Source organism: Furipterus horrens, unplaced genomic scaffold, assembly GCF_987537825.1.
Source record: "Furipterus horrens unplaced genomic scaffold, mFurHor1.1.pri manual_scaffold_12, whole genome shotgun sequence".
In the NCBI taxonomy this organism is placed as follows: domain Eukaryota; kingdom Metazoa; phylum Chordata; class Mammalia; order Chiroptera; family Furipteridae; genus Furipterus; species Furipterus horrens.
Window position 1 is genome coordinate 54,924,430 of NW_028327182.1, and position 25,943 is coordinate 54,950,372.

A 25,943-nucleotide genomic window follows, 5' to 3' on the forward strand; every position below is an offset into this window, starting at 1 on the left:
AACAGAGACAACTAGCTTCCTGTGATCATGGCAATCTCTCCTATTGTATTTTTCCATTTCAATCTAATCCTATACCAGCAAATCAGTTTGAAAATTAGCACTAATTTCTACACTAAGGCTGCAATGTGGGCTATCTAATCTAAAGCTTATTAATGTTAATAGGTTGGCTCTTAGATGCCAACAAACTGTCTCGTTGGTCCTCTTTTCTCAGAATACTCTATAAATAAGTGCCAGCCCTGAATTGTGGGAATCTGCAATGTACCTCTTAAAACCTCTGCTCCCATGAGAAATCACGACAATATGTTCAGTCACCTTCCTCATTTCAAGGTCAAATCAGTCACTTTCTGTAATGTGACCAAAATGCACAATGCAGAAGGGGAGCTGCTCAGGTCAAGATGTAACCAAGTTAGGACTGAGGGCCACTCGAACAGGCTCCAGGTGGCAGATGCAGAGGAAAAAAATATGACCTCCTCTTCAGGAGTCCCACTTCTAAGTTCCATCCTTAAGAAATAGTTTACAATATAGGTTTGGCTTTTCAAGCTGCTGTGAACACAGCATCAGTTTCATTCCAGAAATAATGGTTTCTCCTTCTCCTTGCTAAAGGGACACACAGAACAACTGGGAAAGGACTGGCCTGAGTTTACCTTTAGTTTAGCTAGGAAAAAAAAAGAAAAAAGAAAATATTACATCTAGTATTACTCATTAATTCTGAATAATGATTTCAAAATAATTTCTTCATATGCCCTAAAACAAATAAACAGCTTCAGACAAATGAGAAAACATATGCCATGTTCCCTAAATGCCTGGTTGATCCCAGTGAAGTTGCAATAACAGGGTCTCAGGAAAGCAAGGGAGCATCTAAGAAACGTGAAGGACCAATCAATCTTCCGAACAACACACAAAAAGAGTAAAATGGGGTCTTATGGGCACGCTAGAAGAGCAATGGTATCCAGAAAAATCAGCCAAGCCTGGAGTTAGAAAGCAACACAGAAAGGGCCTCTATCTGTCGTGTGCTGTTTAGTTTTCCAACTAAAAGCAGTGTGTTCAGTGGTTCCAACCCTGTAACTCAGGCTGGGCCCTAGTCTGCCTGGTTGGAAGGCAGGGCCCTTAAGCAAGCTTGTGAGAGCAGTTGCTGGGTTGGGAAAAGGCTGGGAGCCTGGAGGAAGGACTGAAAGAGGGAGCAAGATAGAGACTGGCCTGGAGCACCTCAGGCACTGCCAAGGTGAAGGTGCTGTGTGACCAGGTTCAGGCCAAAGGGAGCACTTCCTTTCCACCTTAGACCACCCACCTCAATTCTGAGGGTCTTCTGATACAGCCTCCTGGAAAGCACTAATCACTACACAAACAGAAGTTACTGACTGGTGTGACTCACTCTGAATTATCTTAAAGTTCACCTGAACCAGGAAGTGGGCGCAAGAAAATGGAAAGGGGTATTTCCTATATTTTTTCCAGTCAGATACTAATCAGATGAAGAATAATCTCCATTCTCACAAAATTTATTCTTAAAACATCTCCAATGCACTATGCATATAGATATCTACATCTACATGCCTCCTTGAGAAGAAACAGGGAGATGGCACAAGATGTAGTCACAGAATGAAGAACTGAGAAGGGCCTTCACCTGCGAAATGAGTGACCCTGTTGGGTAAGGTGACTATTCAGGGCACTGAGTAAGGATTAACGTAATAATCTTGGGACTCAATGAGAAACACTAGGACTCCAGGGAACCTAGTGTCTCCTTTAAAATAAAAATCTACCTTTTACACTGCTATAAATGTGGCTGAGGTAGACAGATCAGGCTATACCCAAGTACTTTCTGTTGAAAGCAGCACAATGGAAGTTAAAAATTGCCCTGTTAACATAAGAACTTGGACTGGGTCACTGCAGTCCTCTCTGTATGCTCAAGGCGGTAACATGGTGACATTTCCAAGGAGGAGATGGATGCCAGCAGCCTTCCAGCAGCACGAGGCACACTCTCCTGCTTGTTCTAACTCCCAGGTTCTATAGTCAACGTTGTCACAGAAGGAGTGCCCTGCACTCTTCTTCTTCTTCTCCCTTCTCACCTTCCCCGAAAGTCAAGTTGGTGTCTTACCTCTGCAAACACAGGAGAAATAACTGTAGATAAACACTGAGAGAAGGGCCTCTTTGGGATGTCTTTCATCTTGGGGAAGGAAAAAGTGTGCTTAGAAATATTTAACGTTCACAGTTGCAAAAATTCAATAAACTTCAGATAGCTGCTATCCAAATATAATGTCTGCAATGTTCTTTACTCTCTATAAAACCTGAATAGGACTGTCTTACCATCCTTCACCAGGAAACAAAGTTCCGTTAGCAGTGACACACAAAACCAGTGTCTGGATTCCACATGGAAAGGTACTAACGGTCCAGAAAATGGCCCTTTGTGGATGCAGGCGATGCTGAATTGCACTGCTGTGCTACCCCTATGTGGGAGGACTTTACTAATGAAACCCTGGAAATGGAGAGTAGGATCAGAACTGGCCACTGCAAGTAGCTGTCATAAAACAGTAGACTATTTTCTACTTTTGCAACTGCTATCTGAACACACAATGACTCCCATCCACTTATCAAAGCAGGCACTGCCAAGGTGACAACCAGTGGTCAAGTGCCTGAGAGAAACTACACCCATATTAAAAAATTTTAAAAATCCTAAAAACAGCTTTTCATAAACTTAAAACAGGCATGAAATCAATCAAAATAAAGTTTTATATAAGTATCAAAAGCAATACATTTGTTTTTAAGATCTTTTTCCCCAACTACAGTTGACAGTCAATATTCTCAGATGTGCAGCATAGTAATTAGACATTTATAACTTACAAAGTGATCGTCCTAAGTCTAGTACACACCTGACAACATCATTACTGACTATGACCCCTATACTGCATCCCCGTGACTGTTTTATAACTGCCAATTTGTACTTCTTGATCTGTTAACCTTTTCAGCCAGCCCCCCAAACCACCCTTCCAACTGGCAACCATCAGTTTATTCTATGAGTTTGTTTCTCTTTTGTTCATTTTTTTAAGAGTCCACATATAAGTAAAATTATATGGTACTTGTCCTTCTCTGACATTTCACTTAGCATAAAAACCCTCTAGGTTCATCCATATTGTCACAAATGGTAAGATTTCAACCTTTTTATGGATGAGTAATAGTCCATTGTACATATGTACTACATCTTCTTTATCCATTTGTTTATTGATGCTTTAATATCTTGGCCATTGTAAATAATGCTGCAATGAACATAGGGGTGTATATATTCTTTCAAATTAGTGTTTTGGATTTCTTCCGATAAATATCCAGAAGTGGAGTTGCTAGGTCATATGGTAGTTCTATTTTAACTTTGTGAGGAATCACCATACTGTTTTCCATAGTAGCTGCTCCAATTTGCAATCCCACCAACAAGGCACAAGGGTTCCCATTTCTCCACATCCTCGTCAGCACTTGCTGTTTGTTGACTTGTTGATGACAGCCATTCTATCAAGTGTGAGGTGATATCTCTGAGGTTTTAGTGACGTGAAATAAAACTTAATCCCAAAATTCTAGTCGTCGGCAGCCGTCCGTCTCGAGAGACGATGGTGTAGCTTCTTAAGAGTCTATCTGCACCGCCGAGAATGGCTGTGCAGTCCGACTCGGGAGTGACACGGTATCTGTCTCCTCCCGTGTTGAATCGACATCTTGCGATGACGCTGGAGTGTCCTCTCCAGTGAAGCTGAAGCTACAGAGCCTGGGCAGGGTTATATGGAGGGTCTGCTGTTGTCCATGCAGCAGACCCCCCCTCTCTTCGCAGCTGAAGGGTCCAAGGGAAAGACGGAGTCAATACAGCTTGGCTTCAGGTGCGCCGCAGGAGTTGCCGGTGTTGACTACAACGTCAAACCGCCTTAGGGACTCCGGCTCCGGATTTTCTGTCGGGGTTTACTCCCTTAGCCTTTCCCTGAAGAGGTATGCCGCAAGGCAGCGGAGGTTTTTTGGAGTCAGAGTTTTCCTTCTCTGATGTGCCCTGACTGGAAGATCGAACCAGCGACACTTAGCTCGCAGGCCGACGCTCAATCCACTGAGCCAAACCAGCCAGGGTCGAAATTTAGTAGTGGGGGGGTTGTTTTTTTTTTTTTTTTTTTTTATACCAACTTTAGTGACACTAGCTTTAGTTTAGTTTTTCTGGTAACCCACTTCCACCTTATATGAATGACCCTATATGTAAAACAGGCATATTCCTGACAAGAGAGCTTTAAAGTCTTTCATATGTGAAACCTCATTCCACAATCCATAACTCCCACTATATGTCCAAATGTCAGGAAATGCTGACTCCCCAGGATAGCAGGCCTACAGAGAGCAGAAATTAGCACTGTAAGTCTGACTCTCTGAGTAACTAGACAACAAAATCTCTTACTGTCAATTCATTGACAACAAAATTCCAAAAGAGGCTGCCATGAGGGATCACCCAGTACACTAACACAGTCACAGAAAAGTCACTGAAAAATGATCCCGACTGATGACAGCTGTTAGTCACTCTAATACAAGCAAACGTACCTTATTTCTTTCTAAATCCGATGGCTGAAGAGCTCCATTCTCAAGGCTTTTTGGATCTTTCTCCCGGATGGTGAAGATCCAGTCCCCTGAGTCGCTGCCTCCAGCTGCTTGGCCATCTGTGTCCGTTTCCCTTTACACAGAAACCCAGGAGAACTGCATGACTGACCTGGCTCTGCGGAACTAGAACTTCACGGAGGAAACCCACTGGTGGTCTCTCAAATCACAACTGAGCACTCAATGCTGCCAGCTACAATGCATGCCTTCTCTGTTTCACAATCACACTCCACAGCTACTTCCAACCTTTTCCACTCCTCACCAGTGACACCCACTTCCATTCCCTCTTAGGCTTCAGAAGACAAGCCTACCTCTTACCTCACAGAGAAGAGAGATCATCAGAATGTGGTTCCCATAATGTCCCACAGTGCCAGCTGTATCCACACCCACCCCTTCAACCTCTTCCTCAAATGGAAAACAGAGTCTCTTCACCCGTAGAACAATCCTCCACTCCACTGACAGCCCCTCTCTCGGATTTTCCTCCCCTTAAACTCCTTCCCACCCAAGAGTCAAAATGCATTCTTTTGCTTACCCAACATTACCACCCTTTTACCTACAGCCAGTCTCTCTGCCACAGTTCTTGAATGTTACTACACTCACTGCCTCCATTTCTTACCTTCCACTCACTCGAAAACTCAGCCTGCCCCTGCAACTGCTGCGACCAAGGCCATTAAGCCTCTATATACCAATAGACAAAAAGTGTTACTGGTCAGTCCTTATCCTGCTTGAACTGTCAGCAGCAAATGACCCTGATGACAACGCCCACCTCCTTCAGACACTCCAGACTCCTGGAGCCACACTGTGTTTGAGTTTCTTCCAACCTATGTCATTCCCAGGTTCTCCCTTTATGCTAGCATTTCCTAGAATCTGGTCCTAAGCTTCAGGTCCTCCTCACTCTGCAGATACACTGTGAACGACATCATTTGTTCTGAGGGCCCCCCAAACCATTCAGAGTGGTGATTCCTAAATCTGCGTTATCTGCCAAGACAGTCTCCTAAACTCTAAACCTCAATGCTACTCTCAACTATACATACCCTCTTGGTCACCCTGTCAGCAATTCAAACATATCCCACACCAAACTCAGTTTCCTGTACCTACCACACAGCTGAAGCCAGGACTATCTCCTCCTCCTTTACCCAAATCCATGGCCACATCCAGACTCTCTCTGTTCATCTTTCTATCCCCATTGCTACCACCCTAATTTCTCAACATCACAGCCTCAACAAATTCCAAATCAGTGGTTCTCACTCTTGGTTTTATAACGGAATCACCTAGGACCTTGAAAAAACACTTGGGTCTCATGCCCAGAAATTTGGATTCAACTGGCCTGGCTTCCCTTCCTCTTTTATGTACTGAAATGGCTCCTAGACTTAATTCATCTCTTTAGCTAATGGAATTTCTAGATGCTTAACTTGATACCAGTTTTTGGTAACTTCCTGGTATAGAGCTTTTACAATGCCCAGCATCTACTAGAACATAACACAGAATCACAAAAACACACATTTGTATCTTCTTAAAATACATATTTAAAGCAGTTTCACCTGATCAGTATTTTGAGAGCAGGAAGTATAACAAAGGCAAAAGAAACCAGATCAAGTTCACTTTACAGTTTCGTCACACAGACTCTATGCAGAAAAATCCCATTGACAACAAAAAGAGGCTAAAAGACTCCCAAATAGTCCTATATTAACACAAGGAGCACCATCAACCTGGATTATCTGGGGGAAGGGAAGAGGAAGGGAGGAGAAGGACCCAAAGCCCATCCAAAGAAGAGACTAGAACAAACAGCACATGCCCACATGCCATGTGGCTCAGGCACAGGGCAGTCACAGACACACTGCCTGGCTCACAAGCAACTCACACAACTCAGGCAGAGCCAACTTACGTGTCAGAATCTTCAGAGCTGGAGTCTTCATGACTCTGTTCAGCCTTCCACCTCTTATACCTGTCAATGAGCTCAGTCAAGTAGGAAGTTTTCTTTGCATTGCGTATTATAAACTTGTGCTTCAGTAACTCCTTGGCAGTAGGTCTCTGGAAAACAAACCACCAAACAAAGAAAACAGAAAAAGCATGAGATGAAGTCCCTACATTCTACTTGATTCCATCCCAAAGGTCAGACTTCTGCCTCCAAATGTCAAACAATCACACTAATACCTAAAGATCAAGCTCTACTTCAAAGTTTTTTCCCCTAAGACCTATTCAAAGAATAGCCATTTGGCACCTGTGGGTGGGACACAGTGTTACAGTGTGGACATAGTGCTTAGTATCTAATGTTAAATTCTCAGGAAACCATCCAATGAAAGCAAGAGAACTCATCATTTAGTATAGGAAATCATCCAATGAAATCAAGAGAACTTACCCCAGAAAAACATTTATTTACCCAGAAAACACTCCAGAGAATTTCACAAATATCATTCAAAAGAGCTAGAATATACCTCCTAGTTTTTATAAAACATTTTATTACAAATGCCAGCAAGGGAGAAAACATATTCTGTATTACCCTGTTAACTTTCTATATTAATGTTTGGTTCCAGCTCCATCGAGAAGAAACCAGAAAGGATCCAAGAATTACCCTTTTCTTGGTTGCTGAAAGAGGACCTCAGTTCTTAGTCATTCAGCCCTCCCAATTTAGAAATGCAGGTTTCCCAAGTCTGCCTCATTCATGGCAATTGGGGTGAGGACTTCATCCAGGCCCTGGGCTCAGGATGGCCACAGAGAGACAGCATGCTTTGAGCCTGGCCAACTGCTTTGCCCTTGAGGATGACAAAACAAATTATAGGGAACATGCTTCCCAAGGAAGCGAAGTGAAGCCCAAATTACAACAGGCAGCAGGAACACACAAACAACATAAGTCAGAATAAACTCCCACTTGTTTCAAATTATAAAGCTTTATTAACAAGAGCCAGGCATGTTTCTCAAATCCAAGCTTGTGAAAAGCCTGAGCCACCTCAGGTATTTCTCTCTCCCTCTCCAGGTGATTATGAAACTCCAGGTATCTCAGAAGTGCTCACGTCTCAGCTTCTCATCCTTCTCTCAGTGTATCTGGAGTCAAGGTAGGGGTGGAGATGAGTACGCTGGGAAATTAAGTCGATACCAGTAGTGCAGTTTTAATGGTAAGATGTACACGCGTATGGGTGTATTTTCTTGGGTTCTGGTGCCTTGTGGCTAGGAGCTAATATCATGCTACAAAGTTCGGAGCATCGTGGCCATGTAGAACAACAGCCCCACATTGCGAATGCTTGTGCATCCCCTAGAGGATCTTAGAATATGCTGTACTTCCTTTTTAATGCTTTACCAAGTCATGGTGCTCTTAGCAAACTAATCACCCATCTTTAAATAAGTTAATAAAAAGGGTGTCCAGCTAACCCTGCTGGAAAATTCATAAATAAAACAAGACATATGGTGCTATATACAACACCAAAATATACAGAGAGCTTTCAAAACAGTGTCCTAATTCAGAGAGAAAGTAGGCTAAAGCTATGTAGTCGCTACTGCTACATAGCCCTGCCGCAGTCAATCAAACATAAAGAAGAAAGGGAGGAAGCGAAGTGGGTGGTTCATTTATACTTCCTTTGCTTTTCCTTTCCTGACACATGCCAAGAAGAAACTGAAAACATTTATTCTAAAAAATGTTTAGCCATTATTTTTCAGGCCAGATTTTGCAATTACTAAAAAATGCTTAATAGTTTATAGCCTGACCTTCCACTACAAATACTAAAAACTTATGATTATATTTATAATATTAAGGATAATAGTCTTCAAGCTCAATGAAGTATAAGATGCTAAAAAAATGTGTAAAATAAATTTTAACCCTTCAAAAGAAAAAAAGAAAACCTACTTGCAATGCAAGGATACAAATCTTACCCTTTTAGAAAAAGAAAAAGAACTGAGATTGTGAAGAGACCTGATATTAGTGATTTCAAAAATTCCACTAAGATGTATTTAGAACAAGACATGAAGAGGTGTCTGCCCATTCTCATCTCATGAAACTCACAAAGCTTGGCTCCTTGTTCAAACAGGCCTCGACAAACTCCTTGAGGGGTTTGCTATAGTTTCCTTCCAGCGTTGGGGGGTTGTTCTTTGGAATGAGGAATAAAACCTTCATGGGGTGCAGCTCAGAATGAGGTGGCTCCCCTTTTGCAAGCTCTATAGCTGTTATGCCCAGTGACCAGATGTCTGCCTGCAACAAAAAAAAGATCTTTAGAGACCCACCAAGCAGGAATAAATTCAAGCAGAGTAAATTCAAATAAATATATGAGGTCAGTCCAGAAGGTATACAGCCATGTAATATGAAAAAAAGACATTTATTGAAGAAGTAAGATACAAGAAACGTTGTACATAGGACAATGACACCTCAGTCCCCTACAAAGTAGGCACCTTGGGACCTCACAAAGTTCTCCCAATTGCCATTAGTCGCTCCCTCATATTCTCCTGAATCGCAAAGACAGGTCTGAAATCTCTTCCCTTTCAAAGGTGGTTTTAGCTTTCAGAAAAGGCAGAAGTCACAGGGTATCACCTGGGTGATTTAATATTTCACCAAAAAACTCTGCATGAGATGCACTGCATGAGCGGGTATATTGTTGTGATGAAGTCGTTAGTTGCCCTTAGCTGCAGCCTTCTGAATTATCCGAATAGTTCCCACAGAGGCATGGTCAAGCCTAAAGCAAAATCTGATGTAGATTCATAGCTCTATTCGCTCACTCATTTTGTTTATTTATTTATTTATTTTTAGAGAGCGGGGAAGGGAGGGAGAGAAACATCAATGTGTGGTTGCCTCTCACATGCCCTCAACTGGGGACCTGGCCCGCAACCCAGGCATGTGCCCTGACTAGGAATTAAGCTGGGACCCTTTCCTTTGAAGGCCAGTGCTCAATCCGCTGAGCCACACCAGCCAGGGCTTCTCACTTATTTTGAATGTGACAACCACACAGTAAGCATGCACACTCAATGGCACATCTACCACCCCCACGGACTAGTACAGTGAGGTTGTCATCGTTCATGCATGCACGTTCCAGTCCTCTCTCCTTGGCTGCCGGGTTACATCAATGTCGCAAACCATTCTCGTTATATTAACTTATATTAACAATGGCGGGACTTTTCCCAGACAGACCTCATACTTCTCACACACAAAAAAAATTTACTTCTCAATGTACTTTTAAGGTTTTGAAAACATTATTTTTAACTGAAAATAAAAATATATAAGCTTTTTGTTTAATTCAAAATAGGTACCACACAGGAGAAATTTTAATATATAAAATATCTTCTATCTCTGTACTGAAGATGGCTTTTACGATTATTCCTCTTCCCCTCACTGCTGGAGCATTCAATGTCAACTGTAGTTCCTGAGTCAGTCAATAGGATAGATCATCAGCACAGGTGAACAGAGAGGACAAGTGGAGTTGTGCTTGCCAGTAAAGCAATGCTTAGAACTAATGTAATGCTCTGAGGTTGAGAACAGCCACCCTGGTCTCACAGACTGTAAGTTTAAATGCTAGCTCTATCACCAAAGTCTTGTGACGTTAGACAAGATCTCTAACTCATGAGTCTAGTTCCCTCATCTGTAAAATGGGAGTAATAACATTGTGGTTGTGCAAGGTGCCTAATACAGTGCCCAGAACATAACGTTCAAACACACAATGAAGTGGAAAAGACTCATACAATGCACCCTCATATACCCAGTGCATGAATTTAATAATCATTAACACAAGTTTTATAGTATATGACAAATAATATATAAAAAATGTCATGACATTTTCTTCGAGTACTTCAGTTTGCCAATATACTTTTTACTACTTATCAACATCTAAATTTAACAATTCCTTATGTAATAATTAAATATTATGTAATAATTTAATACCATGTAATAATTAAATTTTCTCAGCTGTTCAGAAAAAGTCTTTTCATGATTGGTTTATTTGAATCAGGATCCAAACAAGGCCTTTACGTTCCAATTGATTGTTAGGTGGCCTAAGACTCTAATCTACAACGATTCACTCCCTAATCTCCCCAGTGTCACTGACTTGAGAAAGAAATAAGCCCAAATTCTGGATTTGTCTAGTTTTTTCCTGGTGTCATTTAATGTGTTCTTCTAGCTCCTATATTTCCTGTCAGATACCCAATGAGTTAATTAAATGTAGAAGCTTAGTTAGATTCACTGTTGTGCAGGAACCAGGGGTTGCCATGTAGGGGCACCTCGTTCCCAGCCGCCTGACCCACTCTTGCCCAGCATGCGCTTGTGGCCTCGCGGGGGCTGGAGGGCCAAACCTCTACTGTACCCAATTTAGTAGAGCTTCTCTGCTCTTGCCACTGTGTACTGTAAACCCACCATAACTCCAGGCAATTCAGTGAGAACCTAATAAATCTCTCATACACACCCTACAACAAGAAAATGAGGTCTGAAACACCATTCAGGTCACCAAAGGACCCAGACATTTTCCACCTTTAGCGACCTGGAAAGGACTCACTTGTCATGTTCCTGCCATCCTAGTGAGTAGGAGGTACCCTCACTACAATCTCCCCAGCACACATATACCTACCACATACTCTATTTTTTTTGTTCACAGAGAAAGCAGGAATAAGCAAGCCTTGTCCTGAACTATTTGAACTAAATGTTACTAAAGGTCTAGATAAACCAGTATGAGGAGTAATAAATATGCCTATTTTCCTTCCACCTGCAAATTGTACATGTGTATTATTTTAAAAATCAGCAAAACATGACTTATTCCAGAGTCCCTCCTCCGCAGGAGGAGGAAGATGGGTGCAAAGGAGCATGCCAGCAGTGAGCACCTGCAACTGTAGAGTGGCAGGAGGACATGAGTAGTGTGCAGGTACAAAGAGGGAGGGTAACGTGCAACAACAAAGGAGGCAAAGACGACAGATGCAGGACTCTCGTATGGCAGTGGCCCTTTACCCAACGAGTTCCTTTCTAAAGTTTGAATCATTTGCATCTGTTTCCCTACTCCACCCTCTTGGATTTCACTAGAGCTGCTGCTGTTGACAAAGCCTGCTGCTTGGCACCAATTTCATTCCAGCCATACAGATGCACGACCTTTGTTCAGATGACCTTTGATAGGTGCACCTCGAGACCCCTCCACATCCTGTTACCACTTAAACACACTCCCTAGGCCGATGATGGGGTCTGCTGGCAGTCTATCACACGATGTGCTGGCACTTGCCTCCCTTGGTGGTCTGAGGCCTTGCTACTGGGCTCCAAGCCACACAATAAACAAATAGGCCGCAAGACCCGACACCTGCTTCCACCTGCCAGGATGGACTAATTAAAGGCAGCCGAGGAAACAGCATTCCCAGCCCCACCTACTATGCATCTTCTAGTCTCCAGAGAAAAGGCACAGGCTTCTCCAACCTCCCCTGGGAGAGTCACCAGCAAAACCTTGTCAAGACATAACATATGCCAACCTTCCAGGTAGCCTAGCCAGAAAGCAAAGTGCCTCCTGGAAGGAACCCTTCTTGAATCCTCCTAAATCACCAGGTGCCAGGCATGCGGCTCCCAACAACTTGGTGGCCTGGGTCACCTCTAGCCCTCCTGCCCTGGCTTAGTTCAGACCTATCCTCTCTCACTGGGATTTCTATAGTGGCTCCTAAGTGTCTTCCTGACTACAGGATACTTCTGCAGACATTTAACATCCTCCTGACTGGGAAACCTTGACTGGCACTAGAATAACTGGCAAGCAATTCCCCATCATGTATCAAAAGCCATAAGAAGATCCAAACTTGTTAAAACCAATTAATTCCATTTCTAGGTCTATAACCTATTAAATACATTTTAGGTTTAGAATATGGTATATGCTGCCAAAAATATTCAATGGCAGCATTACTTACGCTAAATCTTATAAGTGACTAAGTTGCACATTAACTGACAGAAGTATCACACACTCAAAACAATACTGTTGAGAGAGAATCATAAATGTAATTCAGTTTGTGTCTGTATTTATATGGCATTAGATTAAGAACATGTGTCTGGGCTTTAAAATATAAGTTACAAGGCAGAAGACCAGTCATTTCCAAAAAAATTAAAATTCAAGTATAAGGAGAGGCCCATTTTACTGCCATGAAAGACATGGTATGGAATATTAAGAGAAAATAAACAGTGCTTTCAATATGATTTCAATCAAAACCTGTGAGGAGCTAGTGCTTTGGACTGCAGATATTTGTAAACAGATTTTTTTCCCGTGTGGACAGTTCTAGGTAGCATGATCTGAAGTGACAACACAGAAGTTATTTGTTACTCATGATCAAGGATTCTCACAATCGGGCTGGGGAGTTGTGTGGGATGCTACTAATATACAACAATATTCTAAATATTTGCAATTTTTTAAAGTATATTTTATTAATTATGCTATTACAGTTGTCCCAATTTTCCCCCCTTTGCCACCCTCCTTTTGGTAACGCCCTTCCCTCCAGCAATCCCCCTTAGTTCATGTTCATGGGTTGTGCATATAAGTTCTTTGGCTTCTTCATTTCCTATATTATTCTTAACATCCCCCTATCTATTTTGTACCTACCAATTATGCTTCTTAATCCCTCTACCTTTTCCCTGATTCTCCCCCTTTCCTCTCCCCATTGATAACCCTCCAAATATATGATTCTGTTCCTGTTCTAGTTGTTTGCTTAGTTTGTTTTGTTTTTATCTAGATTCAGTTGTTGATAGTTGTGAGTTTGTTGTCATTTTAATGTTCATAGCTTTGATCTTCTTTTTCTTAAATAAGTCCCTTTAACATTTCATATAATAATCGCTTGGTGATGATGAACTCCTTTAGCTTTACCTTGTCTGGGAAGCACTTTATCTGCCCTTCCATTCTAAATGACAGCTTTGCTGGATAGAGGAAACTTGGTAGTAGGTTTTTGATTTTCATCACATTGAATACTTATTGACAGTCTCTTCATGCCAGCAAAGTTTCTTTTGAGAAATCAGCTGACAGTCTCATAGGAACCCCTTTGGAGGTAACTCTTCCTTTTCTTTTGCTGCTTTTAACAGTCTCTCTTTATCTTTAACCATTTTAATTATAATGTGTCTTGGTGTGGTCCTCTTTGGGTCCAACAAGTTTGGGACTCTCTGCGCTTCCTGGACTTGTATGTCTATTTCCTTCGCTAAATTAGGGAAGTTTTCTTTCATTATTTTTTCAACTAAGTTTTCAATTTCTTGCTCTTTTTATTTTCCTCTTGTATCCCTATGATTTGGATGTTGGCACATTTGGAGATGCCCCAGAATTTCATTGCCTGCTCCTTTTACTGATTCTTGTTTCTTTATTCTGTTCTGGTTGAATATTTATTTCTTTTGTATGTTCCAAACTGTTGATTTGAAACCCAGCTTCCTTTCCTTCACTGTTGGTTCCCTGTGGATTCTTTATTTCACTAGTGTAGTCTTCATTTCTTCCCTTAATCTGATAGGCTGGCTATCTGTTTTATTTTTTTCTGAGGTTTTGTTCTGTTCTTTCATTTGGGCCATATTTCGTTGTCTCCTCAATTTGGCAGCCTCCCTGTGTGTGTTTCTGTGTATGAGGTAGAGCTGCTTTTGACTCCCTGTCTTGGTACACCTGTTAAGTTGTATGGGGTGGAGTCTTAGGTATCTGCCAGAGTGGGACAACCCACCTCACTGCTTTGTGGCTCTGTATGTGGGGGAGGGGTCAGAGAGGAGACAATGACACTGCCTGGCTGCTGGAGGGTTGCTTGGCACTTGCACCATTTCCAATCACTTCACCCTCTTCCCATATGTGACTGACGCCCTTCTAGCTGTTGCCCTGGTGTTGGTTCCCAGAGTGGATGGGTTTATGTACATTCTAGGACCGCGCAGGCCCTTTAAACAGAATCTGAGAGACCAACAGTTTCCTCCACCACCCCAATCCCCACTGGATTTTACAGCCAGAAGTTATGAGGCTTTATTTTCCTGGCACTAGAACCCTGGGCTGTGCAGTCTGGCCTGGAGCTGGGAATCACTTGCTCTGAAGGTATTCCTCCAAATTTGTATACACTACACGTGAATGTGGGTCTGCCCTCTCCACTGGCCACCACTGCCGCCACAGAGTCCTCTCGGTCCCGGCTTTGCCTCTCCTACTCGTCTGGATGAATATGGCTTCTTTAAATCCTTGGTTGTCAGACTTCCATGTAGTTTATTTTTTGGCAGTCCAGGTATTTTTTGTTTTGAGGTTAGTTGTGATCCTTCTTATGGTTGTGCCAGGAGGCTAGGCATGTCTACCTATGCCTTGACTTTGACCAGAAGACCTCAACACCAATCTTTCCAATCCTTAAGTATAAGTAAGCTGGCTACGAATCTGCAGACAGTGCAATTTTAGTAATATAAAAAAATTATGCATACAAAATATTGTAGAAGGAAGCATAATCGACTATAATCAAGAGGAAAAAGGGAAAGACTAATGAGAATCCCAAATCACAGATACAACCAAAGTATAGCTCAAAATGGATTTAATATAAACTATTTACTTAATTAGATGCCAATATTTAGAAACACATTTATAAACAGCACCCAGAGGTATAAAAATCATTTGTACTACACTGCAATTATAAGATCCAATAATTACTATATGCTAAAATAAAGCCTTGTTGTTGGATGCTGTTCCCACTCATATCCTTCCCTACTTCCAGGGCTTATTACAGCAGGGACTGTAGATAAATCCTAATCCTAAACAGAGAGCAGGTAATGCCAGTGGATTCAGCATCAGGACTGGGAGGGCCAGCCCTGAACTGCAGTGGACGGGCTAACCCTGCAGATTCCAGCAACCAATGGACTAATATCCCTGTTCTCACTCATCTTTAACAACTTTGGGTTTTTTTCTATTAATTCATCACCTATTCCCATTTTTCACCATGGTTAGATAGCCAACAGTTATTTCGGAGATGACTTGACACCAAAATAATTTAGCTTGTGCTTGGGTGGTCTACAAATGTTTTTCTTTTCATCTATTTTTTTTCCTGTATTTTCCAGATTAAAGAGTATATACTGCTTTAGAGACCAAAACCAGGAAGAGATATTTACAAGAGAATATTGACACCAGCCTCTCAGTGTCTACAGGGTGTTGTTTCACTTAACAGGCAAGTCACTCTGTCTGGCCTCATCCAGTTCCACATTCTTCACCACAATGTAAAATTCAAACATAAATGCCTCCCCTTTCCTACTCTGGACGTCGTCTGAACATCCTTTCCTATGTCTGACTCTTTGCCCAGCTCATTCTGATGTCCCTCACTCAGTCCCCCAGCATTCCCACTTACCTGTTAAGAGTACCTGACACCCAGTACTGCAGTTACTTACTGAAAATATAAATTATTTGGCACAGCACTGGATACAACTACAGTGAAGACTGAATGAACAGTATAGAGAAAAAGACATGAAACTGGCAAAGTCTACCCAAGGCCAATCCATTTGCTGACATACCATCATAATAACCTGACAAAGAAAGGAGGGAAAAAGGATAAAAATTCTGCAGTCTAAGACCTTGCTCTAGTGTTGAAAGCAAAGGCTTCCTTGTCGGAGAGCAGTTACCTTCCTCGGTACCATCTTCAAAGTTCGGGGGCTTCTTAAGCAAACCAAGCTACTCTAAATCATCTGCATAATGACAACAATTATGATAAAGGTTTTAAGGCACGTGGGCTGTCATGACTTAGTAATGCTGTGCTTTTGGTTAAGAATTGAGATTGATGTTAAGATGCCCTGTGTGGGAAAACACACTCAGAGCACCGAAGCAGCGCAGACAAATGAAAAAGGGTCAAAGATACTGGTTTAAGAATTAACTGTGTTAAAAAAGATTTTAGACATATACATAAAACTAAGATTTAGCCCTGACCAGCATGGCTCAATTGGTTGGGCATCAACACAAAGCAAAAGGTCACTGGTTCAATTCCTAGCCAGGGCACATGCCTGGGCCGCAGGTTTGGTCCCCTGTTGGGGGGCGTGCAAGACTTAGTAGCCGATCAATGTTTCGCTCTCACATTGACGTTTCTCTTGTCTCCTTCTTCCTCCCTTCTCCTCTCTTTAACAATACATGAAAGTTTAAAAAAGAAACTAACACGTACATTCCCTTTTGTTCAGTGAGATGATGTTAGTGAGGCAGATAAATCCTTTTCCCAGCCTCATCTTCCGTTGCAAATCATTGTGCATACCCAAAGATAAAATTGATGGGAGCATACTCCCATGACAACAATAACAAAACAAACCCTGCTACCCTGCAGCTATTAAGCCCTACCTCTAATGCAGAGACCAGTTGGGAAAATGTCCAGAACTATACACAAGGAAGAATAGAAGGCAGAATTGGAAAGAAGCTGAATTAAGCCTGTGCATCAGGAGACCAGAGTGACTACAATGGCTACAGTACCCCTCAAAGAACATAAACTGCCCCATCAAGCAAAAGCTGTGGTAAGTGCAGGCAGTCACTGGAAGGATATTCCACAAAGCAACCTCTGGAATAGGCCCCTTGTCAGGCATTGCTCATAACAAGAGCTTCTAGCCCAGAGTCACAACTAATGAGGGTGTGTGTATGTGTGACATCATCCAAGGCTCCAGTATCCGGAACCCTACTTCTGATAAGCTTCAAGACTCAGACACAGACATTAGCTTATCTGCAATTTCCATACCTTCTGGGTCAACAAACCTGGGAAGCAAATTTCATACAAATATATTTTCACAGATGATTTCTAGTAAAGAATCATTGGAAAATTTGAAAAAAATCAAAAAATGTTTTAAAAAACTTAAGTCATTGCTTATGATCCAGCAAATGAATGACTTCACTTTAGAAATAAGCTAGAGGAAAAGGTAAAGTAATTAAAAGTCAGGTGATAGTTTCTCAAGCTCCCAAACCAAGTGAGTATTCCATATGAGTTTGAGACAGCATCTTTTAATCTACCTAAAAAGAATACTGCAACATCTACTGGTAAGAACATTTTGATCTTGATAAGAACACTAAGGAGGGGAAAGAAAAAAAAAAAACTCTCCAGTAAAATCTTTGCTACTCAGAGACTGCCTTTGGCAAACATCCAGAGAGACCCTGCACTACGTATAAAGATAGGGAGGAAAAAAAAGTCTTAGGCAGCCAGGACAATTCTTGAAGAAAAACTGTGAAGTGAACAATGCTAGGTAATAATGAAAATGTAAGATCTGAATCAAGTCACCTGTGCCACAACTGATCAGCTAATTCACCAGAAAGAAAGAGAATAATCATTGTGGCATAATCAAATGAGTTAAGAAATCTGAACTGTACTCCCTATCAAAATTTGGACCTATGAATTTTGATAAATGAACCTCAGCTTAAAATAAAAGAGTACAGACCGAACACATAAGTCCCTGTAAAGGCCTAAAGTGAGATGTCTCTAGGAGACCAATATCAAAAGCAGCTGCAGAGATTAGAAGCAGCTGTGGGGTAATCCATCCACCACACATGGCAAAAACCTAACAAGCAACAGACACGACAAAGACTAGACAGCTTTGCTATCCTGGGGGCTGAGAAATGGCAACCTGTGGGACATTGGAATTAAATCTGAAATCCAAGAGGAAGGGTCTCTAGGTTTTTTTAGTCTATACTAAAAAGGTTAAGAAAGTTGAAGGGCAACAGTGGGAAAAATGCAGAAAAATTTGGGAGAATATAACACAGGACACATAAAAAATGTCTGAAAAAAGGAATTATAATTTTGCCTCATGTTGGTTAGGAGCCTGTGAGATTAACTGGGATACTAAATGATAGAAAGAATCTGTAGCAATCACTAAAAGCATTACTCTTTCTAGAGTCTGGTCTTATGTTTTTGTGGATTCTCTGTTTCTCTTGAGGGTTGGATCTCTTTCTGTACTAGCCCCTAAAATATCATTCAGAGTACAGTCCAAAACTTTCCTCCTTCACCGACTCTTCTCAGGATTCAATTACCACCTGTACACAAACAACCCCGGAACCCTCTCTGTGGACTTGCTCCCCATATGCCTCTACTGGGTGCCTCCACCCTAGTCACCACCTTGATCCTCCATCCCTCCACACCTACCTTTAAACACCCTCCTTTCTCAGTGTTCCCCACCACCACCAAGCTGACACTTTAAGCTAAAAAAACTCATCCACTGTGGACTGGATAAATAAAAGGTATTAAATTATACACAGGGGACAGAGAAGAAACCTGTTTTTAACCAAGGTCCAAGAATGACCTTTACGACCTACTTCAAGGCATCAGTCTTCACTCTAACTGGAAAAGCTAGAAGGTGAAAATACAAAAGTAGAGAATTCTCCAGACCCAGTGAACATGATGCGTCAGCACTAACCTTTGAGTCATAGGCCGACTGTTTAATGACTTCGGGTGCCATCCAGAATGGGGTGCCCACAAAGGTATTTCTTTTTATCTGGGTATCTGTCAGCTGGCCCGCCACTCCAAAATCAGCCAGCTTCACCTCTCCATGTTCAGAGAGCAGAACATTGGCAGCTGCAAAATAAAACTGAGATGTCTCCTAGGATTGTTTGCTGCGCTATTACGTCAATTATCATTTTGGGAATGTGTATATGCTCTTGCCAGCGAGGCCATGTGCTCAGCAAGAATAGGCATCAAGGGGATGCTTTTGGTTAGACACCCCTCAGAGCCAACTCGCCCCCAGGCAGCTGAAGGTACTCTACAATTACACACAGGACCACCTCCACTGAGAAGAGAAGCACAGTTTAATAACTCAACAGCATGTTCCTCCCCACCTTAGGTATTTCAAAGGAATAAAAACAAGATGTTTTCTTACCTTTAATATCTCTATGAATTTTCTTCTCTGAATGCAAATAATCAAGTCCTTTCAGTATTTCTCTTAATATAGTAGCAATCTGAGTTTCATCTAAAGGGCCAGGTTCTAACTAAAAAAAAAAAAAAAAAAAAAAAAAGGGGGGGTTAAAGTTACTTACATGATTGTAAGAACTTTGAAATGATAAAACTAAGTTAATACTCATGCTAAATAGATGACAATAATTAAAATCTAAAAACTTCTTTACTCCGAACAGGCATTTTTGTCTAGACCATTAAAACCTACTTAAAGAGTTCTAAAAACAATAGCTACAAGAAACCAGAGAAAATGACTTTGCTAAATGAAGCAAAGCTGGCTAAGAATCAAAGGAGGACCAGTGAGAAAGCCCATGTCAGCAAGTTCAGCCATAACAGTTTTTAGTCCAGAAACTCACAGTACTTGCTGGATAGGGTACAAAGCAGCCTGACCCTGTCCTAACATATGTAATAGTAATCAAAACACAGTGGTCCAAAAGAGAGGGCCTGAGAACCTACTGCTTTCTGAGGCTACCCCAGCACCAGAAATTTTAAAACTTGGGGGAAGATAACAGAGAAAACTCAATTCCTATGACTGAGATTTTTTTTTTTGCTATATTTTGTATATATAAACAAGAATTACTTATTATGTTATCCCAAATGAGGTAACAATTATCTCTGAAACCTTTTATTCTGAGAAACTCAAAGAAATTGACATTAACTTCTTAATATCCATAATTGTACGAAGATGTAAGGAAGGAATGTCAAGTACACATACGTCCATTTTAAAGTGAAAAAATTAGACAGGTTCTAAAGCTCAGTTCAAATTGGGTGGGTCCACCATCACTTGCAGAGCAGGGAATTCAACCACAACTAAATAATTACAGCAAAACAACTGAACACACTCCCTAAAGAACTAATAATGGAACTGAGGGGGGGGCAGAATTCTAATATTAATTTTTCATCTGAAAAATAGTCCTCAGTATTGCATTTTCAGATATGACAGTGAATGCCACCATAACCCAAATTCACACACTTTAGTCAACAGGAAGACATAATCCAGTGACACTCACTAAGTTTTAAAAACACAGATGTGTTTAAAACCAAAAGGAATAAAAACTAAGACACTCCTTGAAAGATGGAGTTCTGACTGGTGTGCTTACTTCTCTGTGTGCATCAGGGCTTTCACTGGGACAATGGTGACAGCACAGTAGTTTATGGACCCGAGGTGGGCCAGCTGAGACACCACTTTCTGCTTCACTAGTTTTACTTGTGCCTGGAACTGCTTTCTGGTTCATCTAGCAAGCTGTGACACTTCTACTCACTGGCCCAACCTGGTCTACACAAAAATCCAAAAAGTCTGGGGAAAAGGCGGCAAGGCCACTGGGACTCTGGCTTGTCTGGCAGCAGCTCCTCAGCTCCCTCACCTTCAGGACACAAGTGTGAGAGAACAGTGCTGCTCACTGTAGTCTTACTGTACATTATATGCTCAAAGTCACACTGCTTGAACCAACTAGTCTGCCAGGAAGTACCCCAAATTCTAATTAAGAAACTACCCAAAAACTACCTCAGACTAAGGCCAACATGTTGCACACTTTGTTCCACAGAAGCTAATTTTCCCCTTATCTGACCAAGAGTCTTATTTTCAAGAAGTACATATTGAAGCTACTGTTCCAAAGAGAAGTCTGGAAAACCTCCCTGTATGTCTTCTTCACATCTATTTTTGAGTGTTCGTGCAAAGTAGAAATTTTTAACACTCAAAATGAGGAAAAGGCACTTTCTCTCATAACCTCAGGGAAAGAGGAAGGCGGGCAGAGATGCTGGCAGAAGGATAATCCAGTTATTCAAAATCATATTAGAGAGTGTAAGTTCCAGTTCCCCTTCTAGTACATTTTTTCCCAAGCAGGTAATTAGTTACATTTGGCTAGATTTGTGCTTAACGTTAACCACCCTTCTATTATCAAGCCTTGGAATGAAACAGTACAGCAGCCTTGTGTCATTAGCAAGGGGAGATAAGAAGAGCTGAGAAAAATTAATTGAAAAATCTTCCCCTGAATCATCGAGAACGGACTCTCTGATTATGCCCTTTTTATGTTTTTTGAAGTACATTTTATTGATTATGTTGTTACAGTAGTCTCAATTTCTTTTCCCCTTTGCTCGCCTCTGCCCAGTACCCCACTTCCCTCCAGCAATCCCACCCCACTTAATTCATGTCCATGGGTCACGCATATAAATTCTTTGGCTTCACCCTTTCCTGTATTATTCTTAACTTCCCCTTGTCTATTTTGTAATCCCTGCACCATTTCCCTATTTCTCCCTCTCCCTCCTCCCAGCTCATAACCCTGCAAATGATCCCCATACCTATGATTCTGTTCCTATTCTGGTTTGCTTAGTTGAATTTTGTTTTTATTTTTTAGATTCGGTTGTTGATAGCTGTGAGTTTGTTGTCATTTCAGTGTTCATAATTTTGATCTCCTTTTTCTTAAGTTAAGTCCCTTTGACATTTCATATAATAATCGCTTGGTGTTGATGAACTCCTTTAGCTTCACCTTGTCTGGGAAGCACTTCACCTGCCCTTCCATTCTAAAAGATAGCTTTGCTGGATAAAGTAATCTTGGTTGTGAGTCTTTGCTTTTCATCACTTTGAATACTTCTTGCCAGTCACTTCTTGCCTGCAAAGTTTGAGAAATCAGTCTTATAGGCACCTCTTCATAGGTAACTCTCTGCTTTTCTCATGCTACTCTTAAGATTCTCTCTTTATCTTGAACCTTTGGCATTTTAATTATGATGTGTCTTGGTGTGCTTCTCCTTGGGTCTAGCTTGTTTGGGACTCTCAGTGCTTCCTGGACTTGTATGTTTCCTTTGCCAAATTTGAGAAGTTTTCCTTCATTATTTTTTCACACAAGCTTTCAATTGCTTGCTCTTCCTCTTCTTCTGGCACCATGAATTGGATGTTGGCATGTTTAAAGTTGTCCCAGATGTTCCTATGCCTCTCCTCATTTTTTTTTCAATTCTTGTTTCCTCATTCTGTACTGGTTGACTGTTTTTTTCTTCCTTATGCTCCAAACCATTGATGTGAACCCCAGTTTCCCTCCCTTCACCACTGGTTTTGTGTGGATTTTCCTTCGTTTCACTTAACATAGCCTTCACTTCTTCCCTTATGCGTTTGCCATACTTAGGCATATCTGTCAAGTCTGTGAGCATCTTTATCACCAGTGTTTTGAACTGTGTCTGTTAGGTTGGCTATCTCCTTGTCACTTAGTTCTCCCACTGGAACCTTGATTTGTTCCCTCTTTTGGGCCATACTTCTCTGTCTCCTCATCTTGACAGGCTCCTGTGTTTGTTTGCCTCTGTGTCTTAGGTAGAGCTATCGCACCTGTTACGTTGTAAGGGGCAGAGCCTTAGGTATTCATCAGTACGGGTGACGTGTTTCACCATATTGTGGCGCTGTATGTTGGGGAGGGGTGAGCACTTGCCCCTTTTCCAGGCACTTCTCCCACTTCCGTACGGGACTGGTGCCACCCTAGCTGTTGCCCTGGCCGTCGTTCCCATAGTGGGTGGGCCTGAGGATGTTCTAGGACCATGGGGGCCCTTTAAAAAGCAGACTTTACTGAGAGATCAGCATTTTCTTCTGGTTTGCATAGTCAGAAGCAATGAGGCTTTATTTTCTCCAGTGCTGGAACCATGAGCTGTGTGGTCTGGTCTGGTGCTGGAAGAGCTCCCCAGGCGTCCCTCCCTACTTTTTAAAACATGTCACTGTGCTTTCTGCCAGCCTACCACTGCTGCCGCCAACATACTGCGTCCTCTCTGCCCCAGCTCCGCCCCTTCTGCCTGTCTGGATGAGTATTTCTTCTCTATATCTTTCTTTGTTAGACTTCCATGCAGCTTGATTTTCGGGAACTCCTGGTTGTCTGTAGTTTTGCGGTAGTTGTATTCCTTCTTAGTTGTGGAGGAAGACACAGCACATCTGTCTAGGCCTCCATCTTGACCGGAAGTCGTAATGTGCATTTTTATTGAAAAGCAGCAAAGCAAGCAGAAAAATTTATCCAGTTGTATTTTCACTTTTCCCATTTTAATGCAATGGTTTATGGCATATTAAATTGTTTTCTTTAACTTTCCTTTGAACATCATTTTGACCAACTGCTTTTATAGTTTATAACATTAGATGATTTTGTTTAAATTGGGTACATAAGGCTTTTAAAAGTTTATAGTTTTATAGGTTTACCTTCCCCAAGAAACTATGAATTGCTATTATTACTATGAGAAAGCAAGCTCCTTTTAATCGAAAGGCACCTCTTTCCTTAGTGAATAAAACCTATGTAGACTATAACCACTAACAAACATGGGTTTCTTTCAGCTCTCACTCTGAGAGCTGTGAATAGTGCACACCCATCATCCTGACATCTTTCTATCAAGCAGGACCCACCCTCTAACATTAAAATGATAGGTTAGGCTGGTCTTGGAAATCCCACTCACCCAACAATCTGGCTTTTACAGTTCAGGTAGGAAAATAGCTGATTACATTAATTTTGCTGCATAACCAGAGTGGGGATGAAATGTGAAGTGCTAATTAACTGTGTGAGTTCTTTTAAAAATTTGTTTTGTATATACTGTGCTTCAAGCAATACTTAAGCAATGCTTATGATTCACTGGTTATTTCTGAGCATTTCATCAGAGGCCAACATGTGAACCATGTTTTACAATGAGACAGAAGTCACAGACTTATGATTTTGAGATCATGCTATACCTAGCTTCCACTACCTTGGGTGGAAGACAGTCACACACACTAATGGCACAGTAGGTGGAGACAAGGTAGGAGATGACCGCTGGTTCTGGCCCAGCTCCACCGTAAACTCACATAAACCTGACCACTGCTCTGATATGTGGTGCCATACTGCAATCATCACACCCTGCCTGTCTCTTACTCTTGAAAATGTTTTAATTTTAACTAATTATAAATTAAATATTACCCACATATTTTGGAAGCTAAGTTATTATCTGAAACTTGAAACAATGATGGGGTATCAGGTCTACAAAAGTTAAAACCAGTTTTAGAAAACTAACAAACTGTTCTTCAGTAAGATAGTGACAGGTAGACTCTTTCTCGGCTTTATGAATGAATTCATGAGTTTCCCCAAGAAACAACAAAAATGGTTTCAAAAGTAGACCTATAATTTTCAGTAATATATCAGAAGCAGAAATACATATTATAAGAAATAGTTTTGTCCATTTTTCAATGAACTTAAAAGAGAGAAATAGAAATGGATAAACACAGAATTATATACAAAACCAACTTTGAGAAGAGCTTTAATGTGTACAGGCTTCCAACTTAATACTTACTAGATCTAGTGCAGAGCCGCCACCAAGATATTCCATTATTATCCACAATTTAGTATCCTACAAAAACAAAGACATTACTTTTAAAACAAGCAAAACCAGGGGAAAAAAGTATATTTTTGTTATTTTGAAACTAGTAAATTTTATAAATACATGTACATCATCAAGAAAGATGTGTCCAAGTGAGTCGTAGGCAAGAGAAACCTGCACAATGTCAGAGAGGGCCTTTCAACAGCCTGCCCAGGGCCCCGGCATCACTCTTCTAGGCAATGTGTTCTGGCTCATGAACCAGAATCTCTGAAGATGGGAACACAAGGGGTTTCCATTCTTAAACAATCTTAGTCAGTGACCCACAGGCACAGCAAGGTTTGAGAACCAGTTCCCAAAGCCACTTAAGGCCATCAGCTGTCACACAAGTCCTACCCTAGGTGTCAGCCAGGAGGTGCCCAGAGCATACAGCCATGGGAGCAGGTCACTGCAGCTCTGAGATGCAGGGACTGACCCTCGGTCCCTGTGAGCAAAGAGAAAGGCAATGCTCCAAAGGTGGTATGGCACTGAAGTGAGCTTCACAGAAAGGCAGCCAATATCACACTCCCCACCTCAAGGCTACTGTCCTCTCCTCAAGGGAGCTTTCCAGGAAAGCAGGCCCCTGCTTACTAAGCCTTATGCCTGTGTCCCCGCAGCTCCCCCTTCACCAGTGGGTGAGGCGCCATTTGTGACTCTGTCTTTTCCTTTTGCCTTTCATGAAGTAGAGTTCTCTTTTTAGACATAAATCCCAAACTGCTTCTCCCCTGAAAACAAACAAGCAAGGAAGCACATACCTGCACCATTCTCCAAGAGGGAGTGCCTATGTGGTGATCAGGAAAACGTGGGCTTGGGGATAAGCCAGATCTCAAGATCCTGACCCCTCCTTACAATCTGAGGCTTCTGATTGAGGACTTAGCCAAGTGCCAGAACAACAGCTGGTAATGTGAATAACCCATAATAGCACTGGTGGCAAGTAACCCGTCAGTAATATTTGTAGCGGATAACCTGTCACAACACTGGTGATATTTCAACCAGCTATATGGGAGCCATGTTCATGGGTATGCAATGAATCAGCACGATTCATTGCTAACTCAATATTTTATCATAGCTTTTTGTATATATCAAGAGAGAATAGAAAAACAAACCTTTCCAAGGCTCTTTAGTACCTTCAGGATGGAACTATGCCTTCGCTCTTCAGAACACCCCCAAGAAGGCCCCTCTGTCAGGTGCCCATTCAACTCCAT

The 25,943-nt window shown here is 41.6% G+C and overlaps 1 protein-coding gene across 2 annotated transcripts in view; it reads right to left on the reverse strand.

Moving 5' to 3' along the window:
* STK24 (serine/threonine kinase 24) overlaps positions 1–25,943 on the reverse strand; it is a 173,008-nt gene that overhangs the window by 10,250 nt on the left and 136,815 nt on the right. For both annotated transcript variants that reach the window (XM_090258839.1, XM_090258838.1), the window contains exons 3-9: positions 24,676–24,732; positions 19,325–19,433; positions 18,866–19,023; positions 8,594–8,779; positions 6,485–6,630; positions 4,546–4,675; positions 2,093–2,161 (exon numbers count right to left, since the gene is read on the reverse strand). In XM_090258839.1, coding sequence (XP_090114965.1) covers positions 2,093–2,161; positions 4,546–4,675; positions 6,485–6,630; positions 8,594–8,779; positions 18,866–19,023; positions 19,325–19,433; positions 24,676–24,732 — 855 coding nt within the window. The remainder of the gene's footprint in view (positions 1–2,092; positions 2,162–4,545; positions 4,676–6,484; positions 6,631–8,593; positions 8,780–18,865; positions 19,024–19,324; positions 19,434–24,675; positions 24,733–25,943) is intronic.